Raw genomic sequence first — 15,057 nt, forward strand, 5'->3', positions numbered from 1 at the left:
TTTAAAAGTTTATAAACCGATGATAAACAAGCTATAAACGAGTTAATCAAATTATAAACGGGCTATAAACAATAGTCATGGTCCATTATCGATGTCCATCGGTCAATGACTATTGGGTTTTCAACCAAGCACCATGAACAACTGAATAATAATCGGTCTAGGTTTGACACCGCACTGATAACTAACCGATCAGTCCGATATCGAGCTTTAATGAGTCAATTCTGTCGGACATATCGATGCAAGCCAACTTTTGACACCCCTGATTAGTCGATGCTTTATCTACGTGCAGATAAAATAAGGACCATTTATTTGAGCTAGAAATCCATTAGGATAATGGTTTTAGTGCACGATATTGGATCAGCTGTGTTAGTCAATTTTACCCATGTCTTCTTTAAGAATGAGTTTTTTAACCATTTTACCCCTTTTTCGAATTGTTTCACCAATATAGTATTGGGCCATCGGCCATTTTTGGGATCAGTCACTTGCAAAACCAGTACATATTGGCCAATACAACACCATTACCTCAACCATAATGTATTAATATTTTTTTAATACATTGCAATTGTTCTTGATGTTTAGGGGTTTAATTGCTGGAGTACCCCCACTGCACGTGCTGTTGTGTTTTCTTTCCATCGGTTCCCTGTTGAGGAATTTATGTAAAGAGATTCTTTCCGCTTATCGTTGCATCAAAGTAACAGCTTCTCTCAAAGTATAACCTTCCTCTTTTATAGGCCCCCTTTTTTGTTTGGTTTTTTCGTTGCCTTTTTCAGTTTTATAAAATAAATTACAAAAGGCTACTATTATGCTGTTCTTGTCATGGCCTCAGGTACTGGACTCTAACTATGATGGTCCATCAAACAAATGGAATGAAAACACCACCTGGTCTCGCAGCGCACGCTACTCCTGTAACCTGACACAAGGGTATGCAAAATGACCATCACACCCCCTAGAACCTAAAAAATGACTAGGGTTGCAGTGGTCATTTCATGTGCCACTATGTCAAGGCACAAGGGCGGCGTGTCTAACGCAATTGAGTGGCGTTCTTTCTCCCTCAAACAAAATATAGTATTGTAAAAAATTAAAGCAAACTAGGGTGTCAATCGATAGTGCTCGATTGGTTTTGTTCAGGCCTAATCGGTTCCCACCAATCTAAGGCCTTGTATCATTTTCATCTGTTTAGGTAATCGGGCATGGATACGTTTCTATTAAGAGAAATCAATTACCAATCCATAATCGAAGGTAATCGGATTATAATACAATTTTAAATGGGTTAATTGACTAATCAAATTATAAACAGGTTGTATTCAGGTTAAATGGGCCTAGGCTAGATTTGGTGTGATTTCTATTTCAATTTCGTATTGATTTCATGAAACAGTCAATAAATTGAAATTGTTTTGGTTGTATCAATATGAAATATTTCATGAATAAAAAAATCCATTTGGTAGTTCAATTTTTAAAAATAGATTTTGTATATTTCTTTGAAAAGGGTGGTGGTGGTGGTGGTGGTAAAGGTAGCGGTAGGGGTGGTGGGATGGTGGTGACATGGTGGCGATGGGGTGGTGGCGGTGAGACCATTAGGAGAAGAAGGGTGGTGTTTTTTTTTTTTAACTTGAAATTACTACTTTGCCCATCAAATTAACCGTGTGTTCATAAAAGAGCAAGAGTGAATGAATTTATATTTCACAAAAACAAGGTGCAAAAATCAAACCAAACAATTTTCAAAAGAAATTACCCCTTGAAATTGAAATAGAAATCATACCAAATCAGGCCTTAAACAAGCTAATCACTATAAACGTCGATTATCAATCAATCACACTATTTAGTCGGCCCTCGCATGCACTTGTCTGGCTACTACTTGCACTGAAAACGCATGATTATTAATTGATTGATGCTTTAGACTGACATGTTTAGTAACCGATCGGACCAATCTGAAGCTTCAATCGATCAATTCAGGTTAGGCCTATTGGTGTCGAACAAGTTTTGACACCCCTAAGGCAAACCACCCAAAACCAATTAAGGAAAAGTTCTTTGAGCTGACTGCGAGGATACCCTAGCACCTCTATCCATCTATCTCCTCCTCTTACGAAATGTCGTCTCTACCCCCTACGTAAGAAATTGTTTCAGGTCCGAGAGCATGATCTACGCCAACGCCCTCAGGTTTATCTCTCTCCTCCTCAATAGAGGGTAGTGATGTCATGTCGTAGGGGGTGGGAGGAGAGGGATAGACACAGAGGAGCTGGTGTTAGGCCATTATCCCAAACAAAAAACATTTTCCCCATAAAAGATCTACATGACGTCGGACTGGGGATTCTTTCCCAAACTCTCTAATGCAATGAGTCGTGGGTCCATACTCCATACTGACACTCTCCTCAAACAAAAGATGATCCCTACTGAACAAAACCGTCTCACACCCTCTTATGGATATTGTTTTCCACTCTAATGTTGTGGGGACCCTCTACCCTAATAATTGTTTTCGTGGAAGAAAAAAAAAATAAAAGGTTCTTTGAGCCGCCAAGGATATGCTAGCACCCTCTCCCTTTATCTCTTTCCTCATATAAAATGACCTTGCTGCCATCCTATATATGAAATTGTTCTACCGCACCTCATTGGCACTCCTTTATATCGCTTGCTCAACGAACCCTCTCCAAGAAACCAAAAAAAATAAAATGGAAATGACACTCTGATACGATCTTCTTCTTGTGTGAATCTCACACACATTTGTAGCCTCAGAGGTGGAGTTTGTTATATGTAATTTTCTAGCGCCACATTCCATATGTAGACTATATTGATGGACTATTAAATGGAAAGACAAACAATAAAGAAAGGGAATGAAAAAGTCACGTCAAGCCCAACCTTTTGGGGGCCCATTAAGAAAGTTTTTATACATGTGAACTTAACAACATTGGTACCAACTATCATCCATACACTACGGATGCACCCATTCAACCATATCTTTAATGCCTAGGCTTAGGCTTCTCTTCATCAATCTCCATCAAAATGGCACTAAAGTGGTATGACATCATGTAACTAACCATCTCATGTACCCTAAGTTTTGTTCAATGTGAAGCATGTGGTTTTTTTTTGGAACAGGAGGTATTTGGCCTTTGGTCGACTAATCCCCCAAGGCTCGTGTACGACCCCGCAACACACTCAAACGAGGAGATACTGAGGCCCCCATGTTCACCAGGGAGTTTCCTCTTAGGCGGGTGGCCCCAAGTGGGGAGGCGGAGTCAAACTCGGGACATTCAACTTTCTTAGGCCTCATCCCTTGCCAACTACACTCTTCCTTGGGGCTGCCAGTGTGCAGATTTCTATGCATGTCCTTTCACATCTGACTTGTGGACTTCATATTCTTTCTTCATTAAACGCTTCCTACTGGACGATTTGATCACCCACCGCCCTCATTGGTGGGAAATTGTACTCTGGTGTCATAGAGATCCCTCTCCCTTTAGTTATTGTGTGTATTTGCATGACATTATTCAATTCAACTCAGCTTGATCCCAACTAAATGGGATATTGGCATCCTGAAAGCATCCTTCTCTTTTTGTGATTTTGTCTTTATCAGTAGATCTGGGAACGAATTGTCCCACAACTTGTCCAAGTGGGCACTCTCCTGCCCTGCGAGCTGTTTTAGGGAGCCCCCTTTCCCTAGGGATCTCCTGAGCATTGTAACTCCCTTTATCAATCAACGTGATTAGATCATTGCACCCAAAAAAAATAAAAAAAATAAATGGGGTCACTTACATGAATCTTCTTTCCTAAATCAATTATATTCAAAGATATACTTGTTATGGAGAGTTTCTTATGACGCAAGTGTGGATAGGAATCTACATGTCACACCAAGGGCAATGCAAAGAATAGTACTTTTTTTTTTTTAACCTGAAGTTATCTGGGACCCGGGGCAGCCCCTAGAATTTTATTAAGAATCAATCAAATAATAAAAGAATACACAGGGGGGACATGGCCGCCTTACCCCAACCCATCCTAGAATAACCTCTCACATACCTCTTAGATCTCTCTTACCCAGCCCTACAGCAGAAGGAAAAAAAACTTATGTCCTCACCACTGCTAGCCCGCAGGCATCTTCCCGAGCAATCCTATGCAACTTAGCTGAGAGATCCTCACCACCCTGAAACTCCCTATCCATCTTGATACTGCACGCAAACTTAGCCAACCAGTCTGCAGCCCTATTTCCTTATCTGTAAGTGAAAAGGATCAACGGCTTTAGGGATCTGATTATCTCCATAGTTTCATTGAACCAGTACCAACACTTCCATGAACCACATCTCCCCTTCGACAGGCTTCGAATTGTTCCCAACGAATCTGTGTTGACCACAATGCCATTAATGCCTAAACGAACACACAGTTTCAGCCCATCATTCAACGCCCTGACCTCACCAATCGTGTTAGTGCAATCTCCATAGTACCTGGCAAAAGTTGCCACTACCACCCCCTTCTTATCTCTAATAACACCTCCCCCCCCCTCCAATCCCCGGGTTCCCTTTATAGGCCCCATCTACATTGAGTTTCACCATGTTGATTAGGGGGCACCAATAAACCGGTACTGACATTTTTTCACCGGGGGGGTGAAATGACAATCCGAAGTAGCTAGAGAGGCTGCTTCTTGCTTGTTGGAAAATACGTAACCTCCCCAATCCATCTTCTCACAATTCCGATAATAGAACTAGCAGGGCGTGGTCTTTCACCATGTCGCCTGTTATTCCGTTCCTTCCACAACTCCCATACTATGAAAGATGGAAGCAAACTTGTTATAATACCACATACGCTCCTCATATTAGTATGATCATGCTGTAACATTATTCTCTCCCTAACACCTTGCAGTGGGATGGTTTCCACTTCTAGAAGACCAGAGAAAAATGCCCAAACCTTAGCTATCGTTCCTCCCCAGACCAAGCAGTGTGATGCCGATTCACCTGTAGGCGTGCCACAACACGAGCATTTAGAGACCAGAGACACCCCCTTCTTCTTATGGCATCATCAGTAGCCACCTCACCACACATTAGCTGCCAGAAAAAGAAACCCACCTTCGTGGGGAGGGTACGGTACCAAAACCATGGCGCAAATAACTTTACAGGGGAAGCCGTTCTTACCACGTTCCAAGCCGAACGGGTGGAGAACTCACCATTCCGGGTTGTCGTCCAAATCAATCAGCCCTCCTTACTTGACACATAAATTTTCCTCGTTTCTAAGTCCTAACGTACCACCGCAGCATCAATGGAATCGAGGAAACCCTCTCGCCACCTTCCCTCTTCATTAAGCACTTCCTTTACCCTGCTTGTGAAGTCTAGCTGCAATGCCCCATCAACCCAATCCATCAAGGGTCCCCAACCTGTCCAGTTATCCAGCCACAGATTTACCTCTCCTCTCCCAACCAGTCAGCGTGAATTAGCCAAAATCTTATCCTTATGTGCCATCACCCACCGCCAAGATAGAGTTCTAGCCGTCCTTGGTTGCGAAAGAACCACATGCCCATTCCTTAGAAATTTTGCTCTGAAAAACTCACACCACATGGAATCAGATGAGAGCGCCCGCCACAGCCCCTTTAGACGCAAGGCTAAACCGATGTCCTCCAACCGTCGAATGCCCAGCCCGCCTTCCTCCAAAGGGCAAAGAATAGTACTTTTGTTATGGACCAAAATAGGTAAAAGTCTTAGTGTGGACCTCACATCTTATTATGTGAGTCGAGACACACGTTGGAATATGTACTTTTGTATCGTATGCTTTTTTTTTTCCTACTTGTTAATTTGTTATTAGGCTTAAACGATACATGTTTTTCCACATCATTTCTTTTAATGGTCATTTTGGGCCTATCCTTGGGTCTTTACCTCCTCTTATCTAAATCATACCTCTACTCCTTACTAAAGCATTCAAATGACTCTGTTTGTACATGTATGTCTTTTCGGCTACACTGAGATTATTTATATGTTATTTATTCATTATTCAATTTTCACCCAAAAAGATTGTATTTATTGTTCAACATTTAGCTTTATGTATCATTGCTAATCGTACAATTGTCTTATAACAATTTTATTTGATTTTTAAAAGGCTACGTCGATCACATAACACTCTAGACACTGATATATCCCCCATCATCAAATTTTTTACCCTAATTTTCAGTCCTATTATATATATCTAAAGGGCAAAAGATCGTTGTCTGGTAATGTAGCACTTGCACCATCGCAGAGGCCAATCAGAGCACACGCATGGGGATCTACTTGAATGGGATTTTTTTTTTTTTTGGTTGAAGGGAGAATGGTATTAATAGGAGAAAAAGAATAAATTTACATTCTATAATAAGGCTTGCCTTGGCATCAGCAATGGCGGTTGGGGGGGTAAGCAATTGTGAGAAACTAAATTTCGAGAGTGTAGGAAGCTGCCAAGAAATCTGCGAAATTTATCTCCGACGTGAAACAAGAAAATGCAACTCGAAAGCCATTTCTCAGAGCTCGGATATCCTCCACCAAATTAGCCACATACCATGAGGTTTGGACTCGTCCAAGAACCATCTGAACAGCCATCAATGAGTCTGACTGCACCTGTACTTGAGATATATGTAGGGCACTAGCCATTTTCAAGCCACTCATGATAGCCCTCAGCTCCACTCGAACAATGTTACTATCCTCCAAGGCCCCAGCGAGGGCAAAAACTACGTGATCTGCCATGTTATGACCGATAGCTCCATACCCGCCGAGGTTGTCCCGGATAGAGGCATCACAATTCATCGTGACCCAATCCATTGGGGGTGGTGGCCATGTGTACATCTTTGGGGTGGGATTTTTTATTTCAACGGGGGCTTAACGGAAAATTCATGCTCTTTTAGCAAAAAAAGGCCATTTTTTACTGTTTTAAACACGTTTTGCCGTATGTTTTGGAAACATGCGGGAAAAAATGACAAATTATAAGCACTTTCATTTTAAACGTGTTTAAAACACGTTCCATTTTTTTGGCATTTTTTAAGACCTTGGACTTATTGAACAATGGCTTACTTAACTGACCATATCTCTCTCTCCCGAACTCTGATCAGCCTGATTCATTCACCGATGTAAAGATTACTCAAAGGGCTACATTTTTCATGATACAACTCAAGGTCAATGCATGGACACCGTAATTAGAAACATATATTTCAAATAAAAATTCCTCAATTTATGTGAGAAAATTATGTTTTTACTTGTTCTATTTTCTTGGAATATAAACATTTAAAACCCGTAATGTCCGTTTTTTTCGTTTTTTTACCATTTTTTGGTTTTTTGACCATTTTATTTAACCGTCCGTTTGCAGATTTTTATGATTTAAAATTCGTACTCGTAAGACTCCATTTTTTTTCTTTTGTCTTTCCTGATTATGTTAACTATGAATTCACGTGGTCATGTGTCTGGGTGCAGGACCACACAACCAGTTAGTGTTATTTTTCCCATATCTAAATTAATGAGAATCAATGCCAAAAAGATTTGCTAGTTTAAAGTACTTATTCACTAAGCATGCCATCTTCGTTTGTTAATTATGCAATGTGTCTGATTCAACTACATGGAAGGATGACATGACCATACTGATACAAATTCAAAATTGCATGAGCCACATGTTTAGTTTTCTAAATCATCATTTACAAGGGTTAGGTTCAAATACAACATTCAATTACCTCAATTACCAAAATTGCCAACCTCCCCTCAACAAAAAACATAAGTAAAGATTTTCCTTCATCATTGGGGAGGAATGGTGATGTCACCATGTTATGGGATTCTTGTCCCATCCAAAACTGCAATCACATATTGTTTGAGGTAGAAATTATCCTTTCCCTAAAAAATGATGGGAAAATGTTCACTAGGAAGGGGAGTGGGGAGTGGGGAGTGGGGATCACATATTGTTTGAGGTAGAAATTATCCTTTCCCTAAAAAATGATGGGAAAATGTTCACTAGGAAGGGGAGTGGGGAGTGGGGAGTGGGGAGTGGGGAGTGGTGGGGGGGGGGGGTGAAATGATCACCACGCCCCCATGAAAGGTAGAAATTTTGCTCCTTGAGATGCCAATGCATGCGCTTTCATTGGCTGTCACACGCACTTGACTCCTACGCTCCCCACAGAGAATGGTCTCCCAAAATCCCTAAAAGTGTCAATTTTATAATTTTAGGGAGAAAATTCTCTGTAGGGGAGTGTACTGCCCATGCCCAGACATAGAGGGGGTGAAATGACCTCCCCACCCCCATGAAAGGTGGAAATCATGCCCCCCATGATGCCAGCGAACGTTATCATTGGCCCTCGCACACGCACATGAGCCATACTCCTCCACAAAGAATACCAACCCATAATTCTAACATTTGCTAATTCAAGGAATCGATCACAATTATTTTTTTTTACCTATCACATTATTATTGTAACAAATACAACACCTAAACGTGACCCATAACAGGATGCCAATTGTTTTCATTCAGAAGTCTTCTTGATCATGCCAATTTTGTTTTCACATAAAATAGGTGAAAAATGAAAAGAAAATCTCTTATAAAATGAGATTTATCAAAAAAAATAAAAAATTCTACATCCACTAAAAGTATTCTGATCAAAATGCAAAATCACTATTATGGTTACTTCCCAAATGATTAGTGTAAACTACTAAGAGACTTATTCCAATCCAATGATAATCAAGGGCATCAACCCTAGGAGTGTCAAAACCTAAATCGAATCGGTCAAATTGATCAAAATAGGCAGAATCAGATAGAGCATGACCAATCGAAAACTGGGTCCAAATTGAAGGTCAAAACATTCCGATACAAAAATAATACATATAATAAATTGAACCAGATCGAATACGATATCAAACTGATAAAAGAACGATAAAAGGAAACCAAAATAAAACAAAACCAAATTAAACCAAAATTGACCAAAATCGACCCTACCCTTATTGAATTGGCTTCAATTTGACCGAAGACCAATTCAACCAAATGGAAACTTGACGAAACGGACCATTTGACCCCCCTATATACCATGGCATTCTTATCAAAAAAAGAAAAAAAAAGGAGAAAGAACGCTAATTGGAGTTGTACCTCGGTGTGTACTTGTGCCCAAGCACAACCACACATGAAATGACCGATGCACCCCTTTGAAAGGCGGAAAGGAGCATGAGTGCGCTGTTCATTTCACCCGTAGCTGTGCCTGGGTGCAAGTACATGCTGAGGCACAACACCGGTTAGCGTTCTTTTTTTTTTTTTTTTTTAGGTTATAAGGGAGTTTGTATTAATATAATTTTTTAACTATGGGTTTACATCCTATAGTATTTATTTCAAATGGCATCATTTTGCTGTAAGCCAGAAAGAGCCAGTGGAAGGCTATCTATACAAAAATGAACTTCTTGGACCCCTGGTGTTCCAAGTTCCAATCTATAACCGCCCTCCATTTGCCAAGGTCGTTGATAACTCTAGTGTTCCAATTTCCAATCTTAATCATTTAGATTTTGGAGAGGAAGAATTTGCAACGTGGGTCACCAGTGTAGAACCTTCGGTGACCGTGAACAAAGAAAACCAGAAAACCAGTCAAGAAAAGCGACTCAGAAAACCAGAGATCGGAAAACTTTAGTGAGAAGATGTTCCTGATTAGCGTTCCTTTTCCCAACAAAAAAATTACTATGGCATCACAACCGTCAGATAAAACTAGGTAGAAAGAAGATACATTCGATAAAACACGTTATTTTCTGGATCAGGATCGTCTCCAGGGAGTAGGGAACTCCCAGGGCACTGTCAGCCATTGGGCTGTGTCGCACGCATCCCTAGGCATGCACCGAAATATGTGCAGCATAACTGAACCACTGGATGCCCTCTACCAGCACCTTGGGCGCATGCCTCCTTGGAGGCGAGCTAAATTCTTTTTTTTTTTTTTTGTTTGGTAAACAGCTAAATTCTTATTTTCCCCCTGAGGAAACGGTGAGACTAATAGCATTAAATTTCATCATAGGAGACAAATGATTGGAATCCAATGTTAACATAGGACCCACAAATATGTATAGCCAATGGGATCCACTATAAAAAGTGGATCCCATGTGTTGTGTCCCAAAACAGTATTTAATGGTCATTCTTTCACTTCACCCTTTGGCCATGATATATTTGGTTTCTATTTTTTAAATTCTATTTGGTGGAAGATAATGACATATTTCATGAACTGTGACTTCATTATGAAAACATCACCATGTGCTAAGCAAGGTTCCAATCGACAATGAAATCGGCCAAAACGCTTTTTACTGTTTTTTTCGTAAAAGGGCTTGACGCCTGCATGAGACTCGAATCAACCAAAATTGGCCAAAATTGATTTGAACCTTAGAAATTTAGTACGGATCAATCACTTTGGATCAACATGAATAGGGATTTATTGGAAAGTTTCAAACAATCATGTTTTTAAAAGTGCATCTTACCTATCTTTTATGCATTGCTTTTTGTCCTTTCATATGGGTTTTTAATTCCACATTGCTTAGAAATAAGGTAAGAGTAGAAGTCTATGTATAAGATTTGGTTCTGTAAGAGTGCAAGCCCTTAGAAGAGAGATTCTTCTCCCTTCACTTGAGGTCCTAGCCTCCCAGGCATGATTTGTAATCTCGGATCATCTCGGATCATCCGATATTGACTAGATTGGATCGATATCAGTCGAGACCAACCTGATACACCTGTACGAACAAGGGTAAGAGGGTAAAAAAGACAATTTTTTTCCCAGGGGCAAATGCATCATATTTGGCTAGATTTTGAGTGATATTGAGATTATGAGCTATGGTCTAAGATGCTTTTTTACACACATGCATGTGCTCGAGCCGAGCAAACGAGGATGAGACGAGGGCATATGGGTCAATCCGTTCCATTCATTTAACATTTTTTTCCATGGGCTTGAGCAGCTTGGTCTTGATTTTGAATGGGCTGTTTGGGCCTATCTCTAAACGGTAATACAAATCTTTCCTTCCCTTTAACTAGAGAGGCTTAATTAGCCTTTCAAAGGATTACCTTGAAAGAGCATCATCGTCTCCATAAAAAGGAAGGCTCGTAACTAAGGGTGTCAAACCCAAATCGAAACTATGAAACCGTTTAATAAATTGATTTCAAAATGAGACCGTTTAGCTAAACATTTTTTTAAAGTGGAAAAAAGATAAAATATCAAATACACTAGTATCCGTCCATATGCCCTTTTGAAAGTTGCTTGCTCGGATAGCAAGCTAGTTAAACATGTTGATCATTTCGTTGTTAACAAAATTACAAAAGGAAAAAGTATACGATAGTGTTTTAGTTGTTCCAACATATGAAAAGAGTTCCACAGATCATGTGAAGGCAACGATTCTTTAAGTGTGTCTTATATTTCTGTGGATGCATTCCAAACCTGCATGTTAGTCCATCTAAAATATAAACGTTTAATTAAAAGTTTAAACCAATTAATATGTACATAGTAAGTTAAGTCATTCATAATTATAATAAATAAATCCCGCTAAAAAGAGACATTTCAAATCTTTTGAATAAAAAATCAAAACATATAAACAGCTATAACCTTAATTTGACTAGTCAACTTAATTCAATATTAAGTTTTCATTTATTTCAATAAAAACTAAAAGAGAAAGAAGCCGTTCAAATAAAAACATAAAAAGAACTAATAAAATCATTTAAAACCGAGAGTGTTGAAACTGTTTGCACCCTTACTCGTAACACTCTTGCATCCATTTTTCAGATTCTCTCTCACTTCTTCACTTAAATTAATTTATCCATCTTTGTTTTTTATTTTTCGTTTTTGAAATTGAGCAAAAACCCAAAGTATCATGACGGGGCCTAGTCATCGAGTGCATATTGAATGGAGGGCCAATATGAGTTGTTTTATATTTGGAGACTAATTCACACCAACCTAGTTGCACCAGTAAATGGAACTGAAGTCTTAAGAAGAGTGACCAATGGCACGATTCAGTCCCACATATTTCTCCTAACCTTGATCGGATTTTATAGTAAAGAATGTGACATACTCAACAATGCTTCATCAACATTGTGTTCTAGTGGTAGTCATCACCTGTAGATAAGTCAAATATTATACTCTTTTGAATTTCATTACCTACCAGGATTGGATTCCGACGATTCCATTGATCCAATTCTGCTTCTTAAAGCCATGGTGTAGAGTGCCTCACTACCTAGGTAAACAAATAATCTTGAAGATGGCTATGGTCCCTTGCTTGGGTGGCTTGCAACATTACCTTGCAAATGGTAGGTCTCACGTTCCAATATGGCTACATGCACCTCAAAGACTTTGCTTGAGTAATGCCCGCATTTAGCTGCATCAAAAGCTAGACACTTACAATAGCGAGACAATGCAAATGCTATTGCAAATGCAAACCAACATTTGATGCAAGGAGTTATTGTTCACCTTCCCAGATAAAATCATTCCTGATCTCTCAAGACCGGCCCAAGGCCCATGATGCTAGACTGTTACTAAGCCTGGACCTAGCCCAATAACTTGTGGGCTAGGTTGAGCCTACCTCTACCACGCCTGAGCTCAGCCTGGTTACATCCCTACAAAACCCACAAAGCAGAACCTTTGGGTTCAAATTAATGCATGCTGCTTTTTTTATTTTTATTTTTTTTTAGTTTTAAATTTGAGATTAATGATTTTCTTTCCTAATCTCCCAACATCCATTTAAGTAATCTGGACCAATATGCTATCTTAAACGGGCTCTAATAAATCATGTCTACCCCTAAAGCCCTTTAAGGCTTTGTTTGGTTGTAAGGGAAATACAAATATTTCTTTGAGAAGTGAAATATATTTTACAAAAAGTCTTTTTGACGTTTGTTTGAAAAAGTAAATAATATTTCATTGGAAAGTGAATTTACAAAAAATACAAATATTTTCCTTCCCTTCACTTCCCAACTTCCCTTACAACCAAATGGAGCCTTAGGTATCTCTTATTAACATAATTTCTAGATGCATAAGATATTCCTTCCCATAATTGCACAATGCATATGCTTAGAGAGGAAACAAAATTGTTATAAGGGCTGTTTTGGTATGATTTCTATTTTATTTTCTAGTTTATATTAGTATCGCACCCATAGATTAGCCTTGTGCCGAATCTTACGTGTTTTTTTTTTTTTTTTTTGGTAAAGAATCTTAAGTGGTTATCTTAAGTTCTCAAGAAAAGCTCGGCCTTATGCCCATAGAAGAGCTTTTCTTAAGTTCCATGATGCTTTTGTTGGTAACAATGCAACAACATCTGCATCTTATAATGCACTTGTTCTCAATTGGATATCTCGACTTAGGGCTGCAACAGGGTCGGGTTGGGCCGAGCTTTATACAGCTCTAGTCCAACCCTCTCCTTAGCTGGGCCCAGGCACGACCCAACCCTGACTCAGGGCCTGAAAAATCCAACCTTGACCCGCCCTCAGGGTTGAGACAAGCTGACCCTAATTGACCCTAATCATGGGGAGGAGGAAGGGAAATGTATGGGTTGGACTGGGTCGGAGAGAAAATGATCAATTTTACGTAGAATAACACTATAATAAAATGTCTTATATCACTTATTATCTTCATATATAATATATTATATAACAAAATATGGGTGACATTTAAAATTTTTAATATATATGTTATAGTATAACTTAAAATAGGGTTGGGTCAGGGCCAGTCTTAGCCCGAGGCCTCAGGCTCTCAACCATGGCCCGACCCTGACTCAGGGCTATATGGTTGATCAGTAGGGCAATATAGGCAAATGTTCATTAACAAGCTATGAAGGAAACTTTCACCATTACAAAATGTTAGAGTCTCTCTCTCTCTCCTTGCATGAAGCGACCTTGTTACCCTTCTATGTATGAAACTGCTCATTGGTGTATCCTGCTCATGATTTTATATTGAACTTAAGATCACGAGACATCGGTTCCTGAGGCGGAGTCTCATGTCCCCTCCAAGCCAGCTGCGCTAACCCCTTGGGGTTAATATATATATTTTTTATTCTTATTGATTTTTCATTGTTTTCCCCTCGATGTTGGATTGGTTTCAAATATCAATCGATCTGGCCTAGTTGATTTTGTATAAGTTTCATAAAAATCAAAACCAAACCATTAAAAATTTGATCCAATTCAATCTCTTATTCCCGGTTGGTTTCGATTGACCAACCGGTTATGGATGGAAATTGACACTCGTACCTCTTCCTTATTAAAGTATAGGTTAAAGAATGCCACTTAGTTGTGCCATACACGCCACCTCTGCACCCGGACACAGGGGTGCACAAAATGACCGCCGCATCCTTGGTCATATCCAGAGTTCCAAGGGGTACAACGATCATTTCACGCACCCCTATGTCAGGGCGTAGGGGTCCGATCGGATTGTGTTCTTTGAGGGGAAAATGGATTTTTCCATTCAACCACTAACAGCAGATTGACACCGTCAGTTTTATGGGACTTCAAATAATAGTTTGAAAAGTTGGGGTTATCAAACAATCGTTATAGGGGTATACAAGTAATTTTCCTTTTTGTTTTTTTTTTGGTAAAATAATTTTTCTTTTTATTTATTCATTATCGAATGGAAAATTAAATTTTTTCCTGTCAAGTTCCATGCCCTCTGCGGTTGTCCGGTTCCTCTCATAGGGGGTGGTAATGACAACTTAACCACGTTAGACAGTGTGTTCAGGCAGGGGGTTAGGTCGTCATTTCCGCCTTCGATGAGAGGAATCGGACATCTGTATTGGACAGGGAACTGAGAGGAGATAGCGTCCGGGGAGAAGAAAGCGTGGCAGTGAATGTAAAAGCGGTGCAAACCCTCTCTTCCCGTACGGTCTTATTCTTGAGAGGCTGCGACAGGAACTCCAAAGTTCCAAAACCAATCAGCAGGACAGGATCAAAACTTTCTCCAAACTCACTCAAAAAGGCATCTTTCTCCCTCATCTCTTCTTTTCCCGCAGCAACTGAGCTGCCCGGGAATCACGGGTAACACTTATGAGTTCGTGATACCATGGGCCCCACCGCATAGTTCGTCTTGGAGTGCACATCCCTCCATCGTTCAATTCATACGAAGCACATTGTCTTACACATGATTGGGATCTCCCGTCCCTA

The 15,057-nt window shown here is 39.8% G+C and overlaps 1 protein-coding gene across 1 annotated transcript; it reads right to left on the bottom strand.

The window, feature by feature from the left end:
* Positions 1-6,371: 6,371 nt before the first annotated feature.
* On the bottom strand, positions 6,372-6,743 carry LOC122659524. The gene has a single exon (XM_043854628.1). The coding sequence runs from the start codon at positions 6,741-6,743 to the stop codon at positions 6,372-6,374; it is 372 nt and encodes a 123-aa protein (XP_043710563.1).
* Positions 6,744-15,057: the final 8,314 nt, after the last annotated feature.

This window comes from Telopea speciosissima, chromosome 4 (assembly GCF_018873765.1).
Source record: "Telopea speciosissima isolate NSW1024214 ecotype Mountain lineage chromosome 4, Tspe_v1, whole genome shotgun sequence".
Classification (NCBI taxonomy): Eukaryota; Viridiplantae; Streptophyta; class Magnoliopsida; order Proteales; family Proteaceae; genus Telopea; species Telopea speciosissima.

Excerpts from the sequence above, each read along its gene's own strand:
- LOC122659524 (XM_043854628.1), bottom strand. The coding sequence starts at position 6,743 with ATGAATTGTGATGCCTCTATCCGGGACAACCTCGGCGGGTATGGAGCT.